This window comes from Scyliorhinus canicula, chromosome 2 (genome assembly GCF_902713615.1).
Source record: "Scyliorhinus canicula chromosome 2, sScyCan1.1, whole genome shotgun sequence".
NCBI classification, from domain to species: Eukaryota; Metazoa; Chordata; class Chondrichthyes; order Carcharhiniformes; family Scyliorhinidae; genus Scyliorhinus; species Scyliorhinus canicula.
The window spans coordinates 23,428,782-23,454,019 of record NC_052147.1 but is presented as its reverse complement, the minus strand read 5'-3'; the positions used below and the strand labels follow the sequence as shown (position 1 = coordinate 23,454,019).

The following is a 25,238-nucleotide window of genomic DNA, read 5'->3' as shown; positions in this document are numbered from 1 at the left end:
AACCCCATCTAACCTGCACATCTTTGGACTGCGGGAGGAAATAGGAGCATCTGGAACATGGGGGAGAATGTGCAAACTCCACACAGTCACCCAAGGTTGGAATCGAGCACGGTAGCACACTGGGTCGCACTGCTGCTTCACAACTCCAGGGTCCAAGGTTTGATTCATGGCATGGGTCACTGTCTGTGTGGAGTCTGCACATTCTCCCAGTGACTGCGTGGGTTTCCTCCGAGTGCTCTGGTTTCCTCCCAGAAGTCCCGAAAGAAGTGCTCTCAGGTGAATTGGATATTCTGAATTCTCCCGCAGTGTACCCTAACAGGTGCTGGAATGGGGCTTTTCAAGGTAACTTCATTGCAGTTTAAATGTAAGCCTACTTGTGACAATAAAGATGATTATTATAGAACCTGATTCCCTGGCGCTGAGGCTGCAGTGCTATCCATTCAGCCACCATGCAGCCCTCGGGCTGTAATTGAATTGTGAAGACAAAATGGGGCGATTTGTTTTGGGGTGGAATGCTGGGGAGCGGAAATTACATTGTTGGCACAGGTAATGACCGAACCCCATAAATATAAGGGTAGAGTTGCTCCTTCTGTTTGCCTGCGTTAACGGGCTGAAACATGCAGACATTTTGGAGGAAAAATACAAATTTATGTTCATAACTATACAGACTTGCATATAGTGATTTTTAATTTCCCCCTCATTATCTTTTGGAATAATTTTGGTCAGCATTTTTTACCCCTCTCCTGTAGAAAAACCACTTTTTTTTTTGTAATAACAGAACAATTTGCCACATGTATAAGTATGTGGCTGCTCTTCTGGGCATGTGGTTTACAAAATTCTGTTTGACTGCTGTACCCATTTGAAATAATAGCACTCTGAAGGGCTTAGGAGAGCTAGGAGGGGGCATGTGAAGTCCTTGGAGGGTCGGATCAAGGAAAACCCCAAGGCTTTTTCCACTTGTGTGAGAAATAAAAGAATGACCAGGGTGAGGGTACGGCCGGTGAAGGACAGTAGTGGGAACTTGTGCATGGAGTCAGAAGAAATAGGAGAGGTGTTGAATGAATACTTTTCTTCAGTGTTCACCAAGGAGAGGGGCCATGTTTTTGAGGATGAGTGTGAGATACTGGAGGAGGTAGATGTTCTGAGGAAGGATGTATTAGCAATTTTGAAAAACCTGAGGGTCAACAAGTCCCCTGGGTCGGATGGGATATATCAAGAATTCTTTGAGAGGCAAGAGATGAGATTGCAGAGCCTTTGGCTTTGATCTTTGGGTCCTCACTGTCCACGGGGATTGTGCCAGAGGACTGGAGAGTGGCAAATGTTGTTCCTCTGTTCAAGAAAGGGAATAGGAATGACCTTGGTAATTATAGGCCGGTTAGTCTTTCTTTGGTGGTTGATAAGTTGATGGAAAATGTCCTAAAAGATAGGATTTATGACCATTTGGAGAGATGCAGCTTAATCCGGGATAGTCAACACGGATTCGTGAAGGGTAAGTCTTGCCGTACAAATTTGATTGAATTCTTTGAGGTGGTAACTAAGTGTGTAGATGAAGGTAGAGCAGTTGATGTCGTATACATGGATTTTAGTAAGGCATTTGATAAGGTTCCCCATGGTCGGCTCATGAAGAAAGTAAGGAGGTGTGGAATCGAGGGAAATCTGGCCAATTGGATAAGTAACTGGCTATCACATAGAAGACAGAGGGTGGTGGTGGATGGAAAATTTTCAGACTGGAGACCAGTTACCAGCGATGTACCACAGGGATCTGTGCTGGGTCCTCTGCTATTTATGATTTTTATCAATGACTTGGAGGAGGAGGCTCAAGGGTGGGTAAGTAAATTTGCTGATGACTCCAAGATTGGTGGAGTAGTGGATGAGGTGGAGGGCTGTTGTAGGCTGCAAAGAGACATTGATAGGATGCAGAGCCAGGCTGAAAAATGGCAGATGAAGTTTAACCCTGATAAGTGCGAGTTGATTCATTTTGATAGAAAACACTTGAATGCAGATTACAGGTTCAATGGCAGGGTTCTGAGGAATGTGGAGGAACAGAGAGATCTTGGGGTTCATGTCCACAGATCTCTGAAGGTTGCCACTCAAGTGGATAGAGCCGTGAAGAAGGCTTATAGTGTGTTGCCGTTTATTAACAGGGGGGTTGCGTTTAAGAGCCGTGGGGTTATGATGCAACTATACATGACCCTGGTGAGACCACATTTGGAGTATTGTGTGCAGTTTTGGTCACTTCATTATAGGAAGGATGTGGAAGCATTGGAAAGGGTGCAAAGGGCATTTACCAGGACGCTGCCTGGTTTGCGGGATAGGCATTATGAGGAAAGACTGAGGGAGCTAGGGCTTTTCTCTTTGGAGCAGAGGAGGATGAGAGGCGACTTAATAGAGGTTTATAAGATGGGGGGATGAATAGTGGATGTTCAGAGACTATTTCCTCGGGTAGATGTAGCTGTTACAAGGGGGCATAACTATAAGATTCAGGATGGGAGATCTAGGAGGGATGTCTGAGGTAGGTTCTTTACTCCGAGAGTGGTTCAGGTGTGGAATGGACTGCCTGCTGTGATAGTGGAGTCGGATACTTTAGGAACTTTCAAGAGGTTATTGGATAGGCACATGGAGCACACCAGAATGACAGGGAGTGGGATAGCTTGATCTTGGTTTCGGACAATACGCGGCACAACATCGAGGGCTGAAGGGCCTGTTCTGTGCTATATTGTTCTACGTTCTATGATACTAGTTCTTCCATGTGAAAGTTGACCTGCTTTTCTAAGCAGCACCGCTTCACTGCTTTCTAATACCAGTGATTTGTTTTTTGGCATACACTTCATTCTGGTATTGGCAAACATTTATTCACTAAAAGTGCAAACCATGAACTGGTTAGCTTTTATATTAACTGTATTGCAGTTCCTTGATTTCTCCTCCCCCCCCCCCCCCCCCCCCCCCGCCGGTCTTTTGTTGCCTGCATTATACATTCTATGACTTGGATTTCTATGTTTTTGGTTTTTGCTTGATCTACGATTGGTCTAATTATCGGCCCAGTGCACAACTGTTTCTAAATTATCAATTCTTCAAGATTCCACTTCAACAAAATATCTTCCAGCAGGTATTGAAGTGAATTGACTTATAGTAAAGCTTTGGTTCCTGTGTTATCTTATTACAATGGTGTTTTAGAAACTTCTAATGTATCATTCTATTGAATTTTCAAATATTTCATTGCTGCATATCTAGAGTATAGCATATATTTCTGTACAGTTTGTTTCAAATCATCCACTGTAATCTCTGGTTAATTTTTAACTTGCCTGTTTTTCTGGAAAACTAAATGACTTTGTTTTCTGTGTGTCGTCCAGCCGATGAAGAAGCCAGTCAAAGAAAACTTGCACAGGAAGCGGAGAGATTTTATCATACTGGAATGAAAATGATAAACAGTACAAGTAAAAAAAGTCAGAAAAAAGAGTAAGCATCCTCATTCAATTACAAATCCCCCCCCCCCCCCCCCCTTTCCTGCACCTTTGATTTGCTTGGTACCATTCACCTGTCTTTGCATGTTGATGGGCCAGAGCTCATTAGCCACATAAGGTTTCCATAGAATCCCTACAGTGTAGGTGGAGCCGTTTGGCCCATCGAGGCTTTCATGACTGAGCACCTAACCTGCACACCTTTGGACACGGGCAATTTTAGCATGGCACAACCTCTGATCCCCTGGTAGTGATTCAGAAATAGGAAAAAACCCTTGGATAGAGAACTATTTTTTTGTCCCTCTACCCCACTGAAGTGGAACATTGTGCTACATGCTCTTTTTGTATTAGTGTTCCAGTTGAGAATGATTGTTTATTTTACCAATTTATAGATACAACTTCAACCGTACCCTTTAAATGTCCTGATTTAGACCTTCTGCTAGAGCTATCAGTGTTGTCTTGTCATTCGTGACCCTTTAGACTACAAAACCTGGTTTAATAATTAAATTTTAAAAACTTTTTTAAATGTTGAAAATGGGACCAAAGGTCATTAGCATCTTCCAGGGGCTGTTAAATATTTCATTATGTAGCATTTTGCTTTGAAGGAAGCCTGGACAAAGGTGAAATTATGAGTACACAATGCCAAATTCGTCAGCTTCGAATGTGTTGTCCCAAGATGTGGTATCATGCAAACTCTAGTCCAACAATTACTAAATTAATGTAAACTTTCAGATGCTTAACTGCCTTCCGATTACCTTACTTTTTACCCTTTAATTAGTAGCTGGTTCCATTTAATATTTTTTCTTTTTTTTTTATTTAGAGGCTATGAAATTCTTGTGAAAGCAGCTGATATGGGAAATACCAAGGCCATGGAGAAAGTGGGCTATGCCATGCTGCTGGGTGATTACCTGAAGTTGAATATTGGAACAGCTAAGAATTTCTTTGAGATGCTTGCAGAGCAGGGTTCCCCGAAAGGTCAAACAGTAGGTGTGCTTTAACTACGTCATAATTACACAATCTTTATTAATCATCATGCCTCAAGTAATATTGGCACTGACTGAGTGATTTGACGAGCATGATCTGAGCTTCAAAATCTCTGAATGTTAATGCAAATTGTAATGTGAATTTATAGTATGCACCCCTGGTCCCACAATTTATTTTTAAAATTCAGGTTTCCTTGTACAATGTTGAGATTTAAAAATCAGGGGCGGGATTCTCCGACAGCGTAATCAGGAAAGCCGATTGTGTGGCGAATCGGTCACTAAGCCAAAATCGTGGCTAGCACCTTGCGCCCACCAGAATGCCATGCTCTGGTTCCTCGACAGCGTCAATATGTTCCATTCCGCATGTATCGTAAATAGTCCGCATATCATTAGCCGGCCTGACCTTGTATTCTCTGGGGCCTCCGCAATACTCTGCCTCTGCCGGGGGTAATTACCGATGGCGAGGTTTACTTGTGGTTTCAATAATCTGGAAACTGGCAGCGTGGGTGAGGGGAGAGGGGTGGAGGGGGGTTATGACAAGTGTCCAAATTGCCATAGTGTGCTGACAAGTGTGCCGCTGGCTGGGGGGGGGGAAGAGTAGTGGGGAACAGCCAGGTAGAGGGCCCTGGGATCGGGGTAGAGTGGTATGGAACACCATTGCATGCCAGTGACTGCCCACTGTGAACCTAGTGCCACGGGTTGTATGTGTGTCCCCCGAGGCACCCTCTGGCCTAAGCCAGCCCATCAAGGGCAACACGGTAGCACAGTGGTTAGCACAGTTGCTTCATAGCTCCAGGTTCGATTTCCGGCTTGGGTCACTGTCTGTGCAGAGTCTGCGCGTTCTCTCCATGTCTGTGTGGGTTTCCTCCAGGATCTCCGGTTTCCTCCCACAGTCCAAAGATGTGCAGGTTAGGTGGCTTAGCCATGCTAAATTGCCAAATTGCCCTTTATGTCCAAAAAGGTTAGGTGAGGTTACTGGGTTACAGGGATAGATTGGAAGTGTGGGGTGCTCTTTCCAGGGGCTGCTGCAGACTCGATGGGCTGAATGACCACCTTCTGCACTGTAAATTCTATGATCAACGGAATGGATGCACTCCAGTGCGACCATTGATATCTTGTTGACTGGGATGAGTGTGTGGGGGGAGTGGAGTACTAATATGCGGTGGTAGCTTGTCAGCCTCTCTAGTGCCGATCCCAACCCCAACGAATCTGCAGTTTTTCATTGCAATCGCTCATGCTTGTGCTATCCCATTAACAGTTGTTGAGTTGCTCTCGAAGTGGCACCAATTTTGCTGTCATGGATGTCCACCGATTCTATCCTGGCGTCAACACTTCCTGAAATGGAAAATCCTGCCGCAGATGTTTTGTGTAACTCTGCATCTGAATTGTTCTATGGCATAGTTGTCAAATGTTTTTATCATTCATCTTGTCCTGTTCTTGACAACTTGATATGTTTTTGTATTCCATCTTTATTTTTCAAATGTTTGTTATTGATCCAGATCCATTCTTCAGCATAGTTTCCCTATAACTGACTTGTGTTGTCTTAAATTAAGGAAAGGGGTATGAGCATGTGGGTTGAGTCATCCAAGCATTTCTTTCATCTTCCCCAATTACTGTAACGCCCTTTCTGATCGGAAACAATAAAAAGCTTTACTTTCAGTTATTACGGGCTTGTACTGAGGCTGATCCTGCCAACATCAGTAGATGGGTTTGATTTCTAAATTCATGTTCATGGCATTTGATGCCCTTCTCAATCTTTGCCAACCCCCTCCATTGTCGTCTCCTATCAACCATTGTCTTTAGCTCCTGCACAAACTGTCTTTCCTTGATAACTGTTTCAGGCTGAACTTCTGTATTCTGTTTGAAACTGAGCTGAGTTTTGCAAAAGTACCTACTCGTGCTTCAATAATATCCAACTGATTCTGCCTTTCCTCCAATCATCCATAACTCCCAACTCCTTCAAAACTCAGGAACCTATGTGCTATTTCATCACACAGTCCTCACTTACTTGTATTTAGATCCTGGTTTCTCGCACACCTCCAACTTTAAAGTTCTAATTTGTGTGCTTATATCCCTTTATTTCCTGGTTCCTTTTCTATCTCTAAACATCTATCTCCAAACCCATGGTTGCTTTGTTCTGCTGACTCCAGGTTCTTGTGCACTTTTTCCCCACAAACTCTACTATTGTTCATGCTTTCATTTTACTTCTGCTCTGGAATTCTGGTCTTAAAACTCCCCTACCTACATTTTAATCTGTTGGCCCCCTCAATTAAAACCCTTGTCTTTGAACAAACTAGTCATTCCTTTTTTTTCTCGTTTGGCTCTGTTTAACGTACAATAGAAGTGCATGATACACAAACAGAAGTGTAAGACGTGCCTCCCAGGGTTCTCACTTTTTAACAAATGTCTAAGTGTAAAACAAATAGCTAAATAGCTAAGTCACTTGATTTCAAAAAATTTGTAGAGACTGGTTGTCTTTTCATGCATTAAATGCAATAACTGCTTTGAGCATTCTGAAGCCCTAAATCATTTATTTTTCTTTGTAGCTACAGAGCTTGCCTTTTTGTGAAAGGGAAATTTAAAAATATGGGTTTATTATAATTTTGAGAACTTTTCAACATACCTACTGGCTTGTGTTCTATTTCTAGGCCCTTGGATTCCTTTATGCATCTGGAGTGGGAGTCCACTCAAGTCAAGCTAAGGTACTATAAAATCTTTATCATCTGTCTGCTCAGGAATGGGTGCTGCTGGTTAATTGAAAATGCTGGTTGGTGGCCAGTTCCATTTACCAATGAAGTACAGCATATTAATACTTGTGGCTAATATGCAAATACTGGGGAAGTGAAGAATGTTCTTTTTACTTCTAATCCTCAACAGTACATTAAAACATATAAACGGGTTCCTAATGACCGCAATTGCTTCTGGTTGCCAAAGCGATGGTTCATATTAGGGGCACGTCAGAAATTCTGGTTATCAATGCCGCTTTACTGTATTATTTAGCTCCAGTCAGGTCACTGCTCCTTGCTCGCTGTGGACTTGTAAGCTTGTATGCAGCAAACCTCCTAACAGACTTTGTTCTCGTTTTTGAAGGCATTGGTATTTTACACCTTTGGAGCACTTGGAGGAAACTTATTGTCGCACATGATTTTGGTATGTAAATTTGCCTGTAAATTATAAGCTGTGCACACGCTATAATATTCACACTGCAAATGCTTTTGATTCACCAGTACAATAAAGGGAGAAATATTAAAATGAACAGCTGGATCAAAAGACAACAGAATCGCCTTCTGTTCAGTTTTTTTCTGTTCAGTTTTTTATGCTTCATTTTATGAATCATGTTATGGAATGTGAACTTATCCACTTTCAATGGGCATAATTGCAATCAGTGTTTTTTTAATTAAACATCTATTTTTAATCCTTCAGGGTTATAGATATTGGGCTGGCATTGGAGTCCCTCAGAGCTGTGAATCTGCACTAACTCATTACAAACTAGTGGCAAATTATGGTAAGCAATCAAACTAACATTGAAATTATTTGTGTGTGCTCAGCAGATCAGGCAGCATCTGGAGGGAGAACGTTACAGACTGACCGCTCTTCACTGAATAGTTTGAAATAGGTTTTAATCAGCTGCGTTTGGAAAAAGAACAAAGGAGGGTCTGTGGGATGAAAGATGGGAGAGATTAGATAACAGAAGGTTGATGGTGCAAGGCCCAAGGGAGTGATGATGGGACAGATAAAGAAACAAAAGATTCCAGCATCTATGGTATTTTACTTTCGCATTATAATAATCTTTCCTGGGGTCCCAAGTAAAGTCCAATGTTTCCTGAAGTGATTTTTTTTTGTAAAATTATTTCACGGGATGTGAATGTTGTTAGCTAGGCTAGTATTTGTTGCCCATCACTAATTTTCCTTCAAAAGATGGGACTGCGCTTGAACCGCTGCAGTCTATTTGGTGTAGGAGGTACACCCATGGTACTGTTGGGGAATATTCATTAGTGTTTTACAGCACAGAGACCCTTCAGCCCATTGTCTGTGCTGATGATCAAGCACGTATCCATTCTAATTCCATTTTCCAGCACTTGGTCCGTAACCTTGTATGCTACAGTGTTTCAAGTGCTCGCCTAAATGCTTCTTAAATCCTGTGTGGGTTCTTGCCTTTACCACCCTTTCAGCCAGTGAGTTCCAGATTACCAGCATCCTCTGGGTGAAAAAAGTTTTCCTCAAATCTCCTGCCCATTCCCTTAAATCTGTTCCCCCTGATTATTGACTTACTAGGGTTGATGGGAAGAAACTCTTCCCCTTATCTGTCTTCCATAATTCAGTACACCGCAATATGTTGTCTTGACCAACTTTTTTATACACCTGTCCTACTGCAGGGACCTATAAACATACACCCCAAGGTTTCTCTGATCTTCTATGCGTCCTAACCATTCATTGTCATAGAGTTTTACAGCATGGAAAGAAGCTCGTCGGCCCATTGTGTCCGCGCCGGCCATCAAGCTCCTATTTATTCTGATCCCATTTGCCAGCGTCTGGTCCATAGCCTTGTAAGCTCTGGTATTTCAAATGCTTGTCCAAACATTTGAGGGTTCCTGCCTCTCAGGCAGTGAGTTCCAGATTCCCACCATCCTCTGGGCGAAAAAGGGTTTCCTGACAACTCTAAAACCTCCTGCCCACTTAAATCTATGCCCCCTGGTTATTGACCCCTCCACTAAGGGCAAAGGTACTTCCTATTCACCCTATCTATCTCCATCATTTTATACACCTCAATTAGGTCCCCCCGAGCCTTCTCTGTTCTAAGGAAAATAACCCCAGCCTATCCAGTCTCTCGATAGCTGAAACGCTCCAGTTCAAACAACAGCCTGGTGAAATTGTGTATTCCCTTACCTTGTGTGTCGTCTAGTTTTCAGGGTTAAATTACATTTTCCACTATTCTGTTCATCTCACCAGCCTCTTTTTACATCACCACGTAATCCAAGGCTTTCCTCCGCTCTATTTACCACAGCAATGTTTGTGTCATCTGCAAACTTACTGATCATACCACCTACATTCCCTTCCATATCATTAATGTACATTACAGATAGCAAGGGACCTAGCACCAATCCCTGCCGTACACCACTAGATACAAGCCTCTGGTCACAAAAACAACCTTCAACCAACACCCTCTGCTTCCTGTCACAAAGGCAATTTTGGATCCAAATTTCCCTGGATCCCATGATCTCTTATTACTTGATCAATCTCACATGTGGGACCTTGTCAAAAGCCTTACTGAAGTCCATGTAGACTGCATCAACTGCACTGTCTTCACCTACATACCTAGTCACCTCGAAAAATTAACTCAAATTTCCCCTTGGCAAAGCTATGATGATTCTCCTTGATTAATCCTTGCCGCTCCAAATGGAGATTAATTGTCCCTCAATTTTTTCCAATGATTTCCCTACCACTCATTGACCTGTAATTACCTGTTCTTCGCTACTCCCTTCTTGAATGATGGCACCATGTTATCTGTCCTCCAGTCCACTGGCACCTCACTTGTGGCCAGAGAGGATTTGAAAATTAACATCCGAACCCGACAAACCCCTTCTTGCCTCACACAGCAGCCAAGGATACATCTCATCTGGGCCTGGGGATTTGTCCACTTTTAAGCCTGCTAACACCACCACCACCTCCCTCGATGCTAATCAGCTCATTTATATCAGTCCCCCCTCCCTGCTTTCTATACATACCATCATCGTCTCCACAGTGAACACAGATACAAAATACTCAGATAATAATTCACCTACTTCTTTCAGATCCACTCAAGGCCCTAATCTTATCTTGATTACCCTCTTGCCCTTAATATACTTAACAAAAAGGGGCAGCACAGTAGCATGGTGGTTAGCATCAATGCTTCACAGCTCCAGGGTCCCAGGTTCGATTCCCGGCTGGGTCACTGTCTGTGTGGAGTCTGCACGTCCTCCCTGTGTGTGTGTGGGTTTCCTCCGGGTGCTCCGGTTTCCTCCCACAGTCCAAAGATGTGCAGGTTAGGTGGATTGGCCAGGCTAAATTGCCCATAGTGTCCTAAAAAAAAAATAAGGTTAATGGGGGTTGTTGGGTTTCTGGTATAGGGTGGATACGTGGGCTTGAGTAGGGTGATCATTGCTCTGCACAACATCGAGGGCCGAAGGGCCTGTTCTGTGCTTTACTGTTCTAAAAAAAACACATTGGGATTCTCCATTAATTTCCCTCTTAAGTACATCCCTGCACTTTTTAATACTCCTCTCAGGCATTCATTGTTTTCAGCACTCTGTATCTGCCTTAAGCCTCCCTTTTTAAAAAAAAATAATTTTTATTGGAATTTTTTACAGAAAATATAAAATATAACAACAAACAATGAAATGCAACCAAATAACCCATAACAACTGTAACACCCCCCAGACCGCCTCAACGCATGTATCATATTCCCCCCACCCCCCCAACCCCAACAAAAGAACTTAAAAATAAATTAAAATTAAATAAACAAACATAGTCATCGTCCCACCCTTTCCCTCCCCCTCCCCCCCGGGTTGCTGCTGCTATTGTCCCAGTACCCTATCGTTGAGCCAGAAAGTCGAGGAAAGGTTGCCACCGCCTAAAGAACCCTTGTACCGATCCCCTCGGGGCGAATTTGACCACCTCTAGCTTAATAAAACCCGCCATGTCATTGATCCAGGTCTCCACGCTTGGGGGCCTCATCCTTCCATTGTAGCAAAATCCTTCGCCGGGCTACTAGGGACGCAAAGGCCAGAACACCGGCCTCTTTCGCCTCCTGCACTCCCGGCTCCACCCCAACCCCAAAAATCACGGGTCCCCAGCCTGGCTTGACCCTGGATCCTACCACCCTCGACACCGTCCTCACCACCCCCTTCCAGAACTCCTCCAGTGCCGGCCATGCCCAGAACATATGGGCATGGTTTTCTGGGCTCCCCGAGCACCTAACACACCTGTCTTCACCCCCAAAGAACCTACTCATCCTCGTCCCAGTCATGTGGGCCCGGTGCAGCACCTTGAATTGGATGAGGCTAAGCCGCGCACACGAGGAGGAAGAATTAACCCTCTCCAGGGCATCAGCCCATGTCCCGTCTTCGATCTGTTCCCCCAGTTCCCCTCCCACTTAGTTTTCAGCTCCTCTACTGACGCCTCCTTCACCTCCTGCATAACCTTGTAGATATCAGATATCTTCCCCTCTCCGAGCCAGACCCCCGAAAGCACCCTGTCACTCACCCCCCTCGCGGGAAGCGAAGAGAATCCCTCCACCTGCCGTCTAGCAAATGCCTTTACCTGCAGATACCTGAACATGTTTCCCGGGGGGAGCCCAAATTTCTCCTCCAACTCCCCCAGGCTCGCAAACCACCCATCAATAAACCGGTCCCTCAGCTGTCTGATGCCCGTTCTGTGCCAACTCTGAAATCCCCCATCAATGTTCCCCGGGACGAACCTATGGTTCCCCCTTAACGGAGCCTCCATCGAGCCCCCCACTTCTCCCCTATGTCGCCTCCACTGCCCCCAAATCTTGAAGGTAGCCGCCACCACCGGACTCGTGGTATACCTCGTAGGAGGGAGCGGCCACGGCGCCGTTACCAGGGTCCCCAGGCTTGTATCTCCACAGGACGCCCTCTCCATCCGTTTCCATGCTGCCCCCTCCCCCTTCATCACCCACTTGCGCACCATCGACACGTTGGCTGCCCAGTAGTACTCCGAGAGATTGGGTAATGCCAGCCCCCCCCCCCCCCCCCCCCCCCCCCCCATCTCTACCCCGCTCCAAGAAGACCCTCTTCACCCTCTGGGTCCCATGTGCCCAAACAAAGCTCATGATGCTGCTGGTCACCCTTCTTAAAAAAAAGCCCTAGGGATAAAGATGGGCAAACACTGGAAGAGGAACAAGAACCTCGGGAGAACCGTCATTTTGATGGACTGCATTCTACCCGCCAACGATAGCGGCACATGTCCCACCTTTTAAATTCCTCCTCCATCTGCTCCACCAGCCTTTATAAAATTAAGCTTATGGAGAGTTCCCCAACTCCTGGCCACTTGCACCCCCAGATATCTGAAACTCTTCACTGCCCTCTTAAACGGGAGCCTCCCAATTCCCCCCTCCTGATCTCCCGCGTGTACTACAAATACCTTGCTCTTGCCTAAATTTAACTTATAGCCCGAGAAGCCCCCAAATTCCGCTAACAGCTCCATCACCCCCGGCATTCCCCCTTCTGGGTCCGCCACATACAACAGCAGGTCGTACGCATACAGTGATACCCGATGTTCCTCCCCACCCCGCACCAGACCCCTCCATCTCCCTGACTCCCTCAACGCCATAGCCAGAGGTTCAATCGGCAGTGCAAAGAGCAAGGGGGACAGGGGGCACCCCTGCCTGGTCCCACGGTAGAGCCTAAAGTACTCCGATCTCCTTCCATTTGTAACTACACTCTCCATTGGATCCGCGTAGAGCAGCCTCACCCATTTGATGAATCCCTCCCCAAATCCAAACCGCTCCAGCACCTCCCACAGGTACCCCCACTCAACTCTATCAAACGCTTTCTCTGCGTCCAGCGCCACCACTATCTCCGCCTCCCCCTCCACTGCCGGCATAATGATAACGTTTAACAGTCTCCGCACATTCGTGTTGAGCTGCCGTCCCTTGACAAATCCTGTCTGATCCTCGTGTATCACCCCTGGCACACAATCCTTTATCCTGGTTGCCAGGATCTTTGCCAGCAACTTGGCGTCAACATTGAGGTGCGAGATAGGCCTGTATGATCCACACTGCAAGGGGTCCTTATCCCGCTTTAGGATCAGAGAGATCAGTGCCCGCGACATCGTCGGGGGCAAAGCCCCCTCCTCCCATGCCTCATTGAAGGCTCGCACCAACAGGGGGCCCACCAGATCCGCATACTTTTTATAAAATTCCACCGGGAACCCATCCGGCCCCGGGGCCTTACCTGACTGCATTTGTCCAATCCCCCTGACTAGCTCCTCCAACTCTATCGGTGCCCCCAGCCCCTCTACCAGCCCCTCTACCAGCTCCTCTTGAACCCTTGGGAAACATAGCCTGTTCATGAAGATCTCCTTCGCCCCTCTCCCCATCAGAGGTTCCGACCGGTACAGTTCCTCATAGAAGTCCCTAAAGACCCCATTTACTTCTGTCCCCTTCTGCACTACATTCCTACCCCCATCCGTCACGCCACCAATTTCCCTAGCAGCATCTCACCTATGGAGCTGATGCGCCAACATCCTGCTCGCCTTCTCTCCATACTCGTATACTGCGCCCTCCTCCACTGTGTCTCTGCCTTTCTGGTGGTCAACAAGTCAAATTTGGCCTGCAAATTACACCGTTCCCCCAGCAACGCCTCCTCCGGTGCCTCCGCGTATCTCCTGTCCACATCCAGGAGCTCCCCCACCAGTCTCTCCCTCTCCCTCCTTTCCCTATGGGCCCGGATGGAGATCCGCTCCCGCCGGATCACTGCTTTCAGAGCCTCCCAGACCATCCCCACCCGGACCTCCCCCCGTGTCATTGGTATCAAGATACCCCTCAATACTTCTCCAGACCCTCCTACACACCACCTCATCAGCCAGCATCCCCACATCCAGGCACCAGAGCGGGCACTGGTCCCGCGCCTCCCCCATCTCCAGATCAACCCAGTGCGGAGCATGGTCTGAAATCGCTATGGCCGAATACTCGGCATCCTGCACCCTCGGGATCAATCCCCTGCTCAGGACGAAAAAATCTATTCGTGAATAAACCCTATGGACATGGGAGAAAAAGGAATACTCTCTCGGTCTCCCAAACCTCCAGGGATCCACCCCTCCCATCTGGTCCATGAATCCCCTCAGTACTTTGGCCGCCGCCGGTCTCCTACCTGTCCTTGATCTGGACCGGTCCAGTGGGGGATCCAGCACTGTGTTAAAGTCTTCCCCCATGATCAGGCCCCCTGCCTCCAGATCCGGAATGCGGCCCAACAAGCGCCTCATGAAGCCAGCATCATCCCAATTCGGGGCATATACATTAACCAGCACCACCTTCTCTCTCTGCAGCCTACCCTTCACCATAATATATCTGCCCTCCTTGTCCGACACCACCCTCTTCCCCACCAGAATCGCCACCCCCCGGTTCTTCGCGTCCAATCCTGAGTGAAAACCCTGCCCCATCCACCCTTTCCTCAGATGAGCCTGGTCCGCCACCTTCAGGTGGGTCTCCTGGAGCATAGCCACGTCCGCCTTCAACCCCTTCAGATGAGAAAATACCCTAGTTCTCTTAACCGGCCCATTAAGCCCCCTCACGTTCCAGGTAATCAGCCGGATCAGAGGGCAACCCGCCCCCCTCCCCCGCCGGCTAGCCATAGCTTGTCGACTGCTCGCCCCAGGCCAGCTCGCCCCGCCCGACCCGTTCCCCATGGCGATAACGCCTCTCCTCTAACCCCCTGGCCCACACCAGCTCCTTCCTGACCATTCCAGCAGCAACCCGGTATCCCCCCCCCCCCCCCCCCCCCCCCCCCCAAGGCTAGGACCCCTCCTAGCCGCGACGCACCCTCCATGGTACTTCCGTGAGTCAGCTGACTTCTGCTGACCCCGGCAGCTCCCGCCAAAACCTATCCCCTCCCGGCATGGGGTCATCCCCCTCTTGCCACACCTCCTTGGCACTGCTTCAGCGCGGGAAAGAAAACCAGTCGAGGCCATGCCAGCTCCGCCCCCCGCGGCGCGGGAAACCAGAGGAAAGCCTGCGCTTTCACACTGCCACACCCCATCCTTCTGATGCAGCTCCCCAAAATCCAGTTTCACCCCAACCCCCAGCCCCGTACAGAAGAGAACATATAAAATACAAACCCCCAACATTCCCCACATACCCCACATCCATACCCAACAAACAGACCCACCCGGAAACAGAGCAAAAAGAAAACCAGCATAAAAAACACATGTCAAAGATAAAGAACAGCAACAGCAAAAACAGCAACGGCCATAGTGTGTCCCCAGGCCCTAGTTCGAGTCCAGCTTCTCCGCCTGTACAAAGGCCCACGTCTCCTCCGGGGACTCGAAGTAATGGTGCCGGTCCTTGTATGTCACCCACAGGCGCGCAGGCTGCAGCATTCCAAATCTGACCTGCTTGGCATGCAGCACCGCCTTCGTCCGGTTGAACCCGGCCCGCCGCTTAGCCACCTCTGCACTCCAGTCCTGGTAGATTCTCACTACCGAGTTCTCCCACTTGCTGCTCCTCTCTTTCTTGGCCCAGCGCAGCACACACTCCCGGTCGCTGAATCGATGGAACCGCACCAGCACCGCCCTCGGGAGCTCATTTGCCTTGGGCCTCCTGGCCAGCACTCTGTGAGCTCCCTCAAGCTCCAGGGGCAAATGGAAGGACCCCGCCCCCATCAACGAGCTCAACATCGTGGTCACATACGCCGGGAGATCCGGCCCCTCCGCAAGACCCAGGATCCTCAAATTCTTTCGCCTCGTGCGAACGTCCAGCTCCTCCAAGCGGTCTTGCCACTTTTTGTGAAGTGCCTCGTGCAACTCCACTTTACCCACGAGGACCGCGGCCTCCTCCTCCCTCTCAGCGGCCTGCTGCTGCAACTCCCGAATGGACGCCGCCTGGGTCCCAAGCAGCTTGTTGGTAGCATTCAGGGAGTCCAGCAGCTCAGCCTTCAGCTCCGCAAAACAGCGCAGAAGAGAGGCCTGCTGCTCCTGCGCCCACTTCCACCAGTCCTCGTGTGTTCCGCCGGCCGCCATTTTGTCTTTCTTCCCCTGCTTTTCTTGGGGAGCTGCTGCAGCCTTTTCCTTTGCCCCACTCCGGGTGAGCACCATAAATTATGGGGAATGCTCCTCTAGGCACCTTCCCCCACTGGGATTCGTCGAAACAGCGCCGTTTGGGGCCTTAAATCGGCCCAAAAGTCCTTAAATAGCGGGAGCTGCCGAACATGCGGCTTAGCTCCGCATAGCCGCAACCGGAAGTCCCAAGCCTCCCTTTTTTTTTTGATCCTGTCCTGTATTTCGCTTGACATCCAGGGTTCTCTGGACTTTTGGCCCCAGCCTTTACATGATAGCGTTTTACTCTTTTTCCTTTTTGAATGAGTCCCACTACTCTGATGTGGACAAGTAGCTCCTCCCAGTCCACTTTGGCCAGGTCTTGGCTTATCCTGTTAACGCCGACCTTCCCTCAATTCAGAACCTTTATTTCGGGTCCGTCTTTGTCCTTTTCCATAACCACCTTAAATGTTACTGATTTATTGTAACTATCACCAAAATGTCTCCCTGCTGACACTTCTACCGCTTGCCTAGCTTCATTCATTAAAACTAGGTCAATTACCGCCCCCCACTCGAGGACTTTCTGCCTATTGGTTCAAAATATTCTCTTGGATGCAATTTAAAGAATACAGCCCCCTCTAAGTCTTTCACACTCTGGACAATCCCAATTAATATTGGGGAAGTTGAAATCGCCTATTATACTTCTGAGACTTGCCTACATATCTACTCTTCTATCTCTCCTTGACTATGTTTGGGGGCTATAGTACACTCGAGGAACCTGATTGCCCCCTGTTTTTAACTTCCACCCATGTGGCTTCAATTTAGAAGGCTGCTAACACATCATCCCTCCCAGTGCAGCAATTGACTTCTTGATTCATTCTGTGATACCACCTGCTCTTTTACACCCCATCTCGCCTGAAGATTCTATATCCTGGAATATTGAGCTGTCCATCCTGCCCTCCTCAAGCTGGGTGGGAATATCCATCCGTTCACTTCATGGAATTCTCTGGTCCTGCTGCAGCGAATGGTTGGGTGGCAGACTTTCGACGAAGAATCCTGGCCCATGTCTCTGATAGCAATAATATCATGATATAAGGGGAGGAGTTCCAGGATTTTGATCCAGATGGTGAAGGAGCAGCCAAGTCGGGATGGTGTATGCTTAGAGGAGAACTTGCAGGTGGCGTTGTTCCCTTGCATCTGCTGCCATTGTCCTTCTAGGTGGCAGAGGTTACAAAGGTTTGGAAGGCGCTGTCAAAGGAGCATTGTGAGTTGCTGCAGTGCATCTTGTAGATAGTGCGCACTGATGTGTCAATGGTGTAGGGAGTGATGTTGAAGGTGGTGGATGGGGTGCCAATCAAGCCGGCTGCTTTGTCGTAGATGGTATTGAGCTTTTCGTGTTGGAGCTACACTTTAAGTGGACATTATTCCGTCATATTCCTGACTGCCTTGTAGATGGTGGACAGGCTTTGGGGAATTAGAATTACTCATTGCAGAATTCCCAGCCTCTAACCTACTCTTGTAGCCCCGCAGTATTTATATTGCTGGTCCAGTTGAGTTTCTGGTCAATGGTAACCTCCAGGATATTGATCATGGGGATTCCATGATGGGGAAATGGTTGAATTCTCTCTTGTTAGAGATGGTCATTACCTGGCATTTGTGGGGCACATCTACGTTACTTGCAAATCACTGCACGTTGTACAGTAATCAGTAAATGTCCTGATTTCTGAACTTGTGATGGAAGGAAGGTTATTAATGAAGCACCTGAAGATGGTTGGGCCAACAACATTGCCCTGAGCAACTGCGGCAGCGATGTTCTCAGTCTGACATGATTGACCTCCAACAAGCACTACCATATTCCTTTGTGCTTGGTATGACTCCAACCAGTAGAGATCTTTCCCCAGTTCCCATTGACTCCTGTTTTGCTTGGACTCCTTGATGCCACACTTAGTCAACTGCTGCCTTGATGTCAAGGGCAGTCATTCGCCTCATCTTCTTGAGTTAACGTTTGGGCAATAGCTGTAGTGAGGTCAGGAGCTGAGTGACCCCGGTGAAACCCAAACTGACCATCGGAGAGCGAGTTATTGTTGCTTAATAACTGTTGACGACCCCCTTCTATCACTTTGCTGATTGAGAATAGACTGATGGGATAGTTATTGACCGCGTTGGATTTGTCCTTCTTTTTGTGGACAGGACATACCTAGCCAATTTTCCACATTGCTGGGTAGATGCTGGTGTTGTAGCTGTTTGGAACAGCTTGGCTTAGGGCATGGCTCATTCTGGAGTGCATCAGTACTATTGCTGGAATATTGTCAGGGCCCATAGCCTTTGCAGTATCCAGTGCCTTCAGCTGTTTCTTGGTATCATGTGAAGTGAATTGAATTGGCTGAAGACTGGCATTTTGATGGGGGAGAACCTCATGAGGAGGCATAGTTGGATCATCTGCTTGGCACTTCTGGTTGCAATTATTGCACATGCGCCAGCCTTGTCCTTTCCACTGATGTGCTGCGGGGAGTGGGTATATTAACGGGGTCGCCGGCTCCTGTTTAATTGTCCACCCCATTCACCACTGGATGTAGCAAGACTGTGAAACGTGGATCTGTTGGGTTGTGAGTGCTTAGTTTTGTCTGCTTCTTCTGCTGCTTTTGCTGTTTGGTATGCAAGTAGGTCCTGTGTTGTAGCTTCACCACGTTGACACCTCATTTTTAGGTATGTCTGGTTCTGGCATGCCCTCCTGCACTCTTCATTGACTGGTTTTAAATTGTGTGAGGGGTTGTTAAAAGCAATATTTCCACAACTGCAACAAGGAATTTAGCAGCTGGGGCCTCACTTTCTCAGCCTCCTGCAGTTAACTTGCTTGCTGATTTGCCAACCTAATTGGCCAACTTCAATAGTACCAAGCAGAGTGGAAGCTGGCATGTATTTTGATTGCCAGTTATCTTGGATGCATGTGCTCGCATAAGCGACGTTGAATTACTATTCTCTATCACCCCTTTTTCTTCATATACACATTCTCCATTTTAAAAGTTTACATTAGCCAATAAAATAGCACAGGTCGAGTATCTTTTATCCATACATCCAAAAACCGATCTCTATTTGAATGGATATACAGTTAATGTCTGTTAATAAAGCAATTAAATATTACATTACAGGTGTAACTTAACCATAAGAAAGGTAGTCAAACGTTAAAAGTTCAATCTTACTTGCATCAGAAAACCTTTTTGAGGTACTAATACAGTTTGGCTTGAGATACCAGCAGCAGCTAAACACAACTATAGACAAATTCCTCCTGGCTAAACTGAAAGCCGAGGCACCTGGATGAGCCTCATGATCTCATTTACGACTTGCAAAGAACCAGGGACGGAATGACCTCTGGACCCCCATTTCGCATACGGTCTCTGTTCCCCATCATCAATAACAGGAAGCCAACCCTGCATAAGGAACCTTCTCACCTGGGACAAAACAGGACCCCTGTCTGTCCACTGTTTAATCTGTTTGGCATTCACAGGAGTTTTTGAAAGTAATTCAAGCAAGAATATTTGTCTCTGGAGGAAATACTGGTTTGTTTGGCATGTCCAGGAAGGGAAGTCAGCTCAGCACGACTGCATTTGCATTGTCCTTCCCTGCCCTGTACACTATGTTGTACTGGTAGGATGATGATGTGAGCCCAGCACTATAACATCACTTGCTCTTGTGCTGGTACCCACTTCCATTTGGTCTCTTTGTAGAGCAACAGATACAGTGGTGCCTACACTGTTGAAAGGTCTAACAGAAACTGCCTGTAGTAGTTCACTAAAACCCAGAAATTATTTAAGCTCCAACACATTTATTGGGATTTTGAGATTCCTTGATAGCTCTAACCTTTTCCTCCATGGGGACAGACCCTATGATTCTACGACCTAGATATTCCACACTCTACCTGAAAGATGCATTTGCTACTCTTCAGACGCAGATCTGCCGCTGAAAATCCCAGTTGGTTGATGTGCTCCTCCCCTGGTTTCCCTGTGATCAGGATATTATCCAAACAAACTGCCACACTGGGAATCCCCTGCAATAGATTGTCCATTGCCCTTCTGCAAGAGATTGTCCATTACAACAAAAGCAGCCACAGACTGTCTTGTCTTTGAGAAATTACTATGGACCTTAAAACGGTAGACAAGCACTGAGGGCATAAGCCGGTGATGATTCTGAATGAGTGCAACTAACTGCACAAATGAAATGCCCACCTCCCCTCCCCCCTTCCTCAGGTGTCCATAAAACATAGGAACAGAATTAGGTCATTCGGCCCATCGAGTCTACTCCGCCGTCCAATCATGGCTGATGTGTTTCCCATCCCCATTCTCCTGCCTTCTCCCCATAACCCCTGACCCCTTATCAAGATCCTATCTATCTCCGTCTTAAAGACAGCCAATGATTTGGCCTCCACAGTCTCCTGCGGCAGAGTTTGGCTGAAGAAATTCTTCCTCATCTCAGTTTTAAAGGATTGTTCCTACAATCTGAGGCTGTGCCCTCTGGTTCTGGTTTTACCTACTAGTGAAAACTTTGATGTTGCTAAATTCCTCATTAGCTTTTAAGTCTTTGACTCACCCACAGGAGAATTGAGCACTTTTTAGTGTCTGCAATTCCATTTGCCATGAAAAAGTGATCCAGATCTCGTGGCCTTCCAGAAACTCACTAGTCCCGAACATAGCCATTGCCGCCGACCACATTGCAAACTAGCTACTCAACTGTCACCACACTGCTGGTAGAATTTTTTTCTTGTCTTATTTAATCCTGGTCACCAGAAATATGTTGTAACTTTAACAGAAGAAAGATAGTTGAATGCATTGTGAAAGATAAATCCTCTTTACTTCAGAAAATACTGAGGTAACAATACAGTTTGGCTTCAGACACCAGCAACAGCTAACCACAATATACACAAGCTCCTATACAGGAAACCCGCACTCCTAATGATGCCACACACGCATGCGCACTTTTGTTAAAGACATCCATACATCAAATAGAAAGATGCTTACAAAAACAAATACGAGGTAGGGTTTTTGAGTTGCCAAATGGAGGAACAACGTAATATTTGTGGACTATAGCTAACCTAGGTTTGGGCTATTGTAATGCAAGTAGGCCAAGGCCTACTGTACATGCATAGATCCAAAGCCATCTGAATGCCAAGCACAGCCCCAAGGATACTTGACCTGTATTCCCAAGACAGCCGTATAAAGTCTTGGTCAAGCAATTGTAGTATAAAAAAAATGCTGAAATCATTACATTTCTCCAAATATATATCTGCTTTATTTTCTGTTTAAAAACATAAAAATGCATGTATATTGAAGTTGCAACACATACCAGCTGTTTGGCCTAACCAGTCCATGCCAGCACTGACTCCACATGGGAGCAATTTATTCTCTTCACATCCTGTTCTTGTATTGGACACGCATACAAACATTTAACCCCTCAAGCCTGTTCCACCATTCTATAAGATCATGGTGGTTCTGAATGTGGCCCCAACGCCACATCCCTGTAAACTAAGATCTATTTGCCTCCACCTTGAACATATTTAATGGCCCTGCCCTCCACCACTCCAAGGAAGAGAATTACCAAGACACTTGACCCTCCAGAATAAGAAATTTCATCTAATTACCGTATATACTCGCGTAACATGCGACTTTTGAGCACCTAATTTGAAGCCTAAATTTCAGGGGTCGCATGATACGCGAGGTACAAAAATCGCGGGTGTGAAATGCTGGCCAAGATAAGTCACATAGCATCCAGCTGGCTTTACCAGCGTCGTTCAGCCACTTGCCGTTTCCATTCATAAAAAATGAATGGAAACGTCAAGTGGCTGAACATCTTCCCATCAGAATGCTGTGGTCAAAATCTGAATAGTATTCTGATGGGAAGAGTGGTTTCTGCTGTGAAAGCTGTTCGCGATTCGAACAGCTGTCCAGCTGGCTTTACTAGCGTCGTTCAGCCACTTGCCGTTTCCATTCATAAAAACATGAATGGAAACGTCAAGTGGCTGAACATCTTCCCATCAGAATACTACTCTTCAGATTTTGACCACCGCATTCTGATGGGAAGATGTTCAGCCACTTGACGTTTCCATTCATGTTTTTATGAATGGAAACGGCAAGTGGCTGAACGACGCTAGTAAAGCCAGCTGGACAGCTGTTTGAATCGCGAACAGCTTTCACAGCAGAAACCACTCTTCCCATCTTCCCATCAGAATACTACTCTTCAGATTTCCAAAAAAGTGACTCGCATGATACATGAGGTATATCATAAAATCATGTTTTGGGGACGAAAATTTAGGGGTCGCATGATACGCGAGATCGAAGGATACGCGAGTAAATACGGTATGTTTGAACTGTTTGCCCCGAGTTCTAGTCTCTCCCTTGCTCAAGAGGTGACATCCTTTCAACATCTGACCTATCAAGCCCCCTCGGCATTTCAAAATATGTATCTTTTTAACCCTTTCTCTATATCCACCTATCTGCTCTAATTGGCCTAGTTTCTGCCTCAACCACGAACCAGGATGTGATTTCCACACCACTCTCGTGGTTCTTCCCTTTGTTCTAATCATTTTTCACATGTAACATTTAGATTACAAGGGATTGGTTTAGTACAGTGGACTAAATAGCTGACTTGTAATGCAGAACAAGGCCAGCAGCGCGGGTTCAATTCCCGTACCAGCCTCCCCGAAAAGGCACCGGAATGTGGCGACTAGGGGCTTTTCTCACAAACTTCATTGAAGCCTACTTGTGATAATAACCAATTTTTAAATTATTATTATAGATAAGGTTACCTATAGATCTGTGCCTGCAGTTCTTTGTTGCCTATGCAATAACCCTATTGCAGTGTAAACAAAGCCTGAGGTATCTGGTGTTTAAATGAATGTTTTCCACACTGTGAGGGATAACAGACTGAATTGTTTTTACCTTGCCGAATAATCTTGCAGATGCTAGAATTTGAGTGTTTTAGAATGAATTGGAAGTTTTTTATAGAATTACTAATTCCAAGTTGATAGTTAACCTCCAGAAATAGCATTTTTGTTTATCTTTCACATGTAGAAGCTAATTCACTAATTTTTAAATGATTGAATTTCTTCCCTAGTTGCCAATGATATATCTTTGACTGGTGGTAATGTTGTTCAGCGAATTCGTCTTCTTGATGAAGCTGAAAACTCTGGTGTGGGCAGTGGAATGCTCGAAGATGATTTAATCCAATATTACCAGTTCCTGGCTGAAAAGGGAGATGTCCAAGCACAGGTATTGTGTTGAAATTGTCTTTGTGAAATAGCCTGAATAAAATAAATAGAATTGTTTAATTCCAAATCTGAATTCCTCATTATAGCTAAAATGTAAAAGTCTTGTGCGTGTTGCCCTTTCACAGCATTGCATACAACCGTGTCTTGGGTATTTATATAATGATGCTCCTACAACATTTTTGTGTTTTAATTCCTGTTAAGTTTAAACTTGCAAATGGGACAAAGCGTTTAAATGAAATCTTTGAAGTGAGCAGAAATGGCTGTAAAGTTGCAAAATGGTTGTCTTCATTTTTTAGGTTGGACTTGGGCAATTGCATTTGCACGGAGGGCGAGGTGTGGAACAAAATTTTCAGGTAACTGTTTGCTGGGGTACTTGAGAAATTGGAATGCATATCCTTGGTGTTGCAAGAAGTGTAAGTTTCTACTGCTTTAAGCAGTGCAGGCTCTGCACACTTTTTTTTAAAGAATGTGTTTTCCTTTATGTGGTTGAGAGCTTGTTCTGTTTCTTGAAACATTGCTTCAGTGAGTTTGAGAGAATTTATTTGGAAAGGAATAAAGCTACCTTGTCTTGTGGTCAATAGTCAAGAACTAAAGCTTGTGTTGTGATCAACTGAGAATGGATCTCAGCAGTTTACTCCAAAGGGTGCATGGAATAAAACCACATCTTCCACCCTGACTTCCTAGAAGCAGTGTAATGGTGCCAATTTCCATCTGGTATCCCATGACATGTAATGTTTTTATGCTTGCATGTTTTAACCTGATACGCCCATAATTTTTCAATGAATGCTACACTGAAGCACTGTAATTCCACTGAGAATGTTCCTTAAATAAAATTCCATAAGTCGCTGGCCAAGTGTTCTCCACATTTCACCTGTCTGACTTCTATTTTCAGTAGCAGACATTCTTCGCTCCCACGCTCGAAACTTTAAAATTCCTAACTTGGGATTAGTTTGTAACATGTTGGATTTCTTTATTCACATTTTTACAGAGAGCATTTGATTACTTCAACCAAGCAGCAGCAACTGGGAACTCTCAAGCAATGGCATTCCTTGGAAAGGTAAATGCTGAAGATAAACATGCTTTGTAAAATATAGACTGGTTGATTGTAATTGAAAACATTAAAACTGATTTTTTTTTTAAATCAACAGATGTACTCGGAGGGTAGTAATATTGTGCCCCAGAACAATGACACTGCTTTTCATTACTTCAAGAAATCTGCAGACATGGTAAGGTTTTTTTAAAATAGTTGTCTAGTTACGTTTAGGACTTTCACTGAAGTGAGATAACGACTGGTTCTCTCTCCTGTCCCAGTTTGATTGTGATTGAGTGAAATTCTCAATTATTACCTTTCCTTCCCTTTTGCCTATATAGAGGATAAATAGGCCCACTTAGCAGTTCAGTTATATCCTAGATGGAGCATTGAAATCAGATCAACTATCAGTGGCAACTATTTGATGCCTGAGCCACACATGGCAGGGTCACTAATTGGATTCCGTTACTCTGATCAGTTCACTTACTCTGTTCAACTCATCACATTGTGCTGGGGGTGGCTAATTAATCAGCAAGTCAGTGCCTTTAAAGTGTATTTATTGTCAAGCAATAGCGCACCTGCATTCTGGGGTCCCAAAGTAAGTACATCAGAGATAATGTTGTAAACTTTCAAAATTATTATCTCTCGGTTTATTTGATTTGGCTTAATTGGTTATTTGATTTATCCAAAATAGGAATGGCCCAGTGGAATGGTTAGAGGGCATTCGAGAGGATGTGGTGGATCCAGCCCCTCTATCC

General features: G+C 46.0%; 1 protein-coding gene across 1 annotated transcript in view; it reads left to right on the top strand.

Annotated features, from left to right (window-relative positions):
- sel1l (SEL1L adaptor subunit of ERAD E3 ubiquitin ligase) overlaps positions 1–25,238 on the top strand; it is a 53,600-nt gene that overhangs the window by 13,206 nt on the left and 15,156 nt on the right. The window contains exons 6-14 of the mRNA XM_038774707.1: positions 3,351–3,456; positions 4,279–4,441; positions 7,090–7,143; positions 7,532–7,591; positions 7,865–7,946; positions 23,297–23,451; positions 23,747–23,803; positions 24,439–24,507; positions 24,599–24,676. Coding sequence (XP_038630635.1) covers positions 3,351–3,456; positions 4,279–4,441; positions 7,090–7,143; positions 7,532–7,591; positions 7,865–7,946; positions 23,297–23,451; positions 23,747–23,803; positions 24,439–24,507; positions 24,599–24,676 — 824 coding nt within the window. The remainder of the gene's footprint in view (positions 1–3,350; positions 3,457–4,278; positions 4,442–7,089; positions 7,144–7,531; positions 7,592–7,864; positions 7,947–23,296; positions 23,452–23,746; positions 23,804–24,438; positions 24,508–24,598; positions 24,677–25,238) is intronic.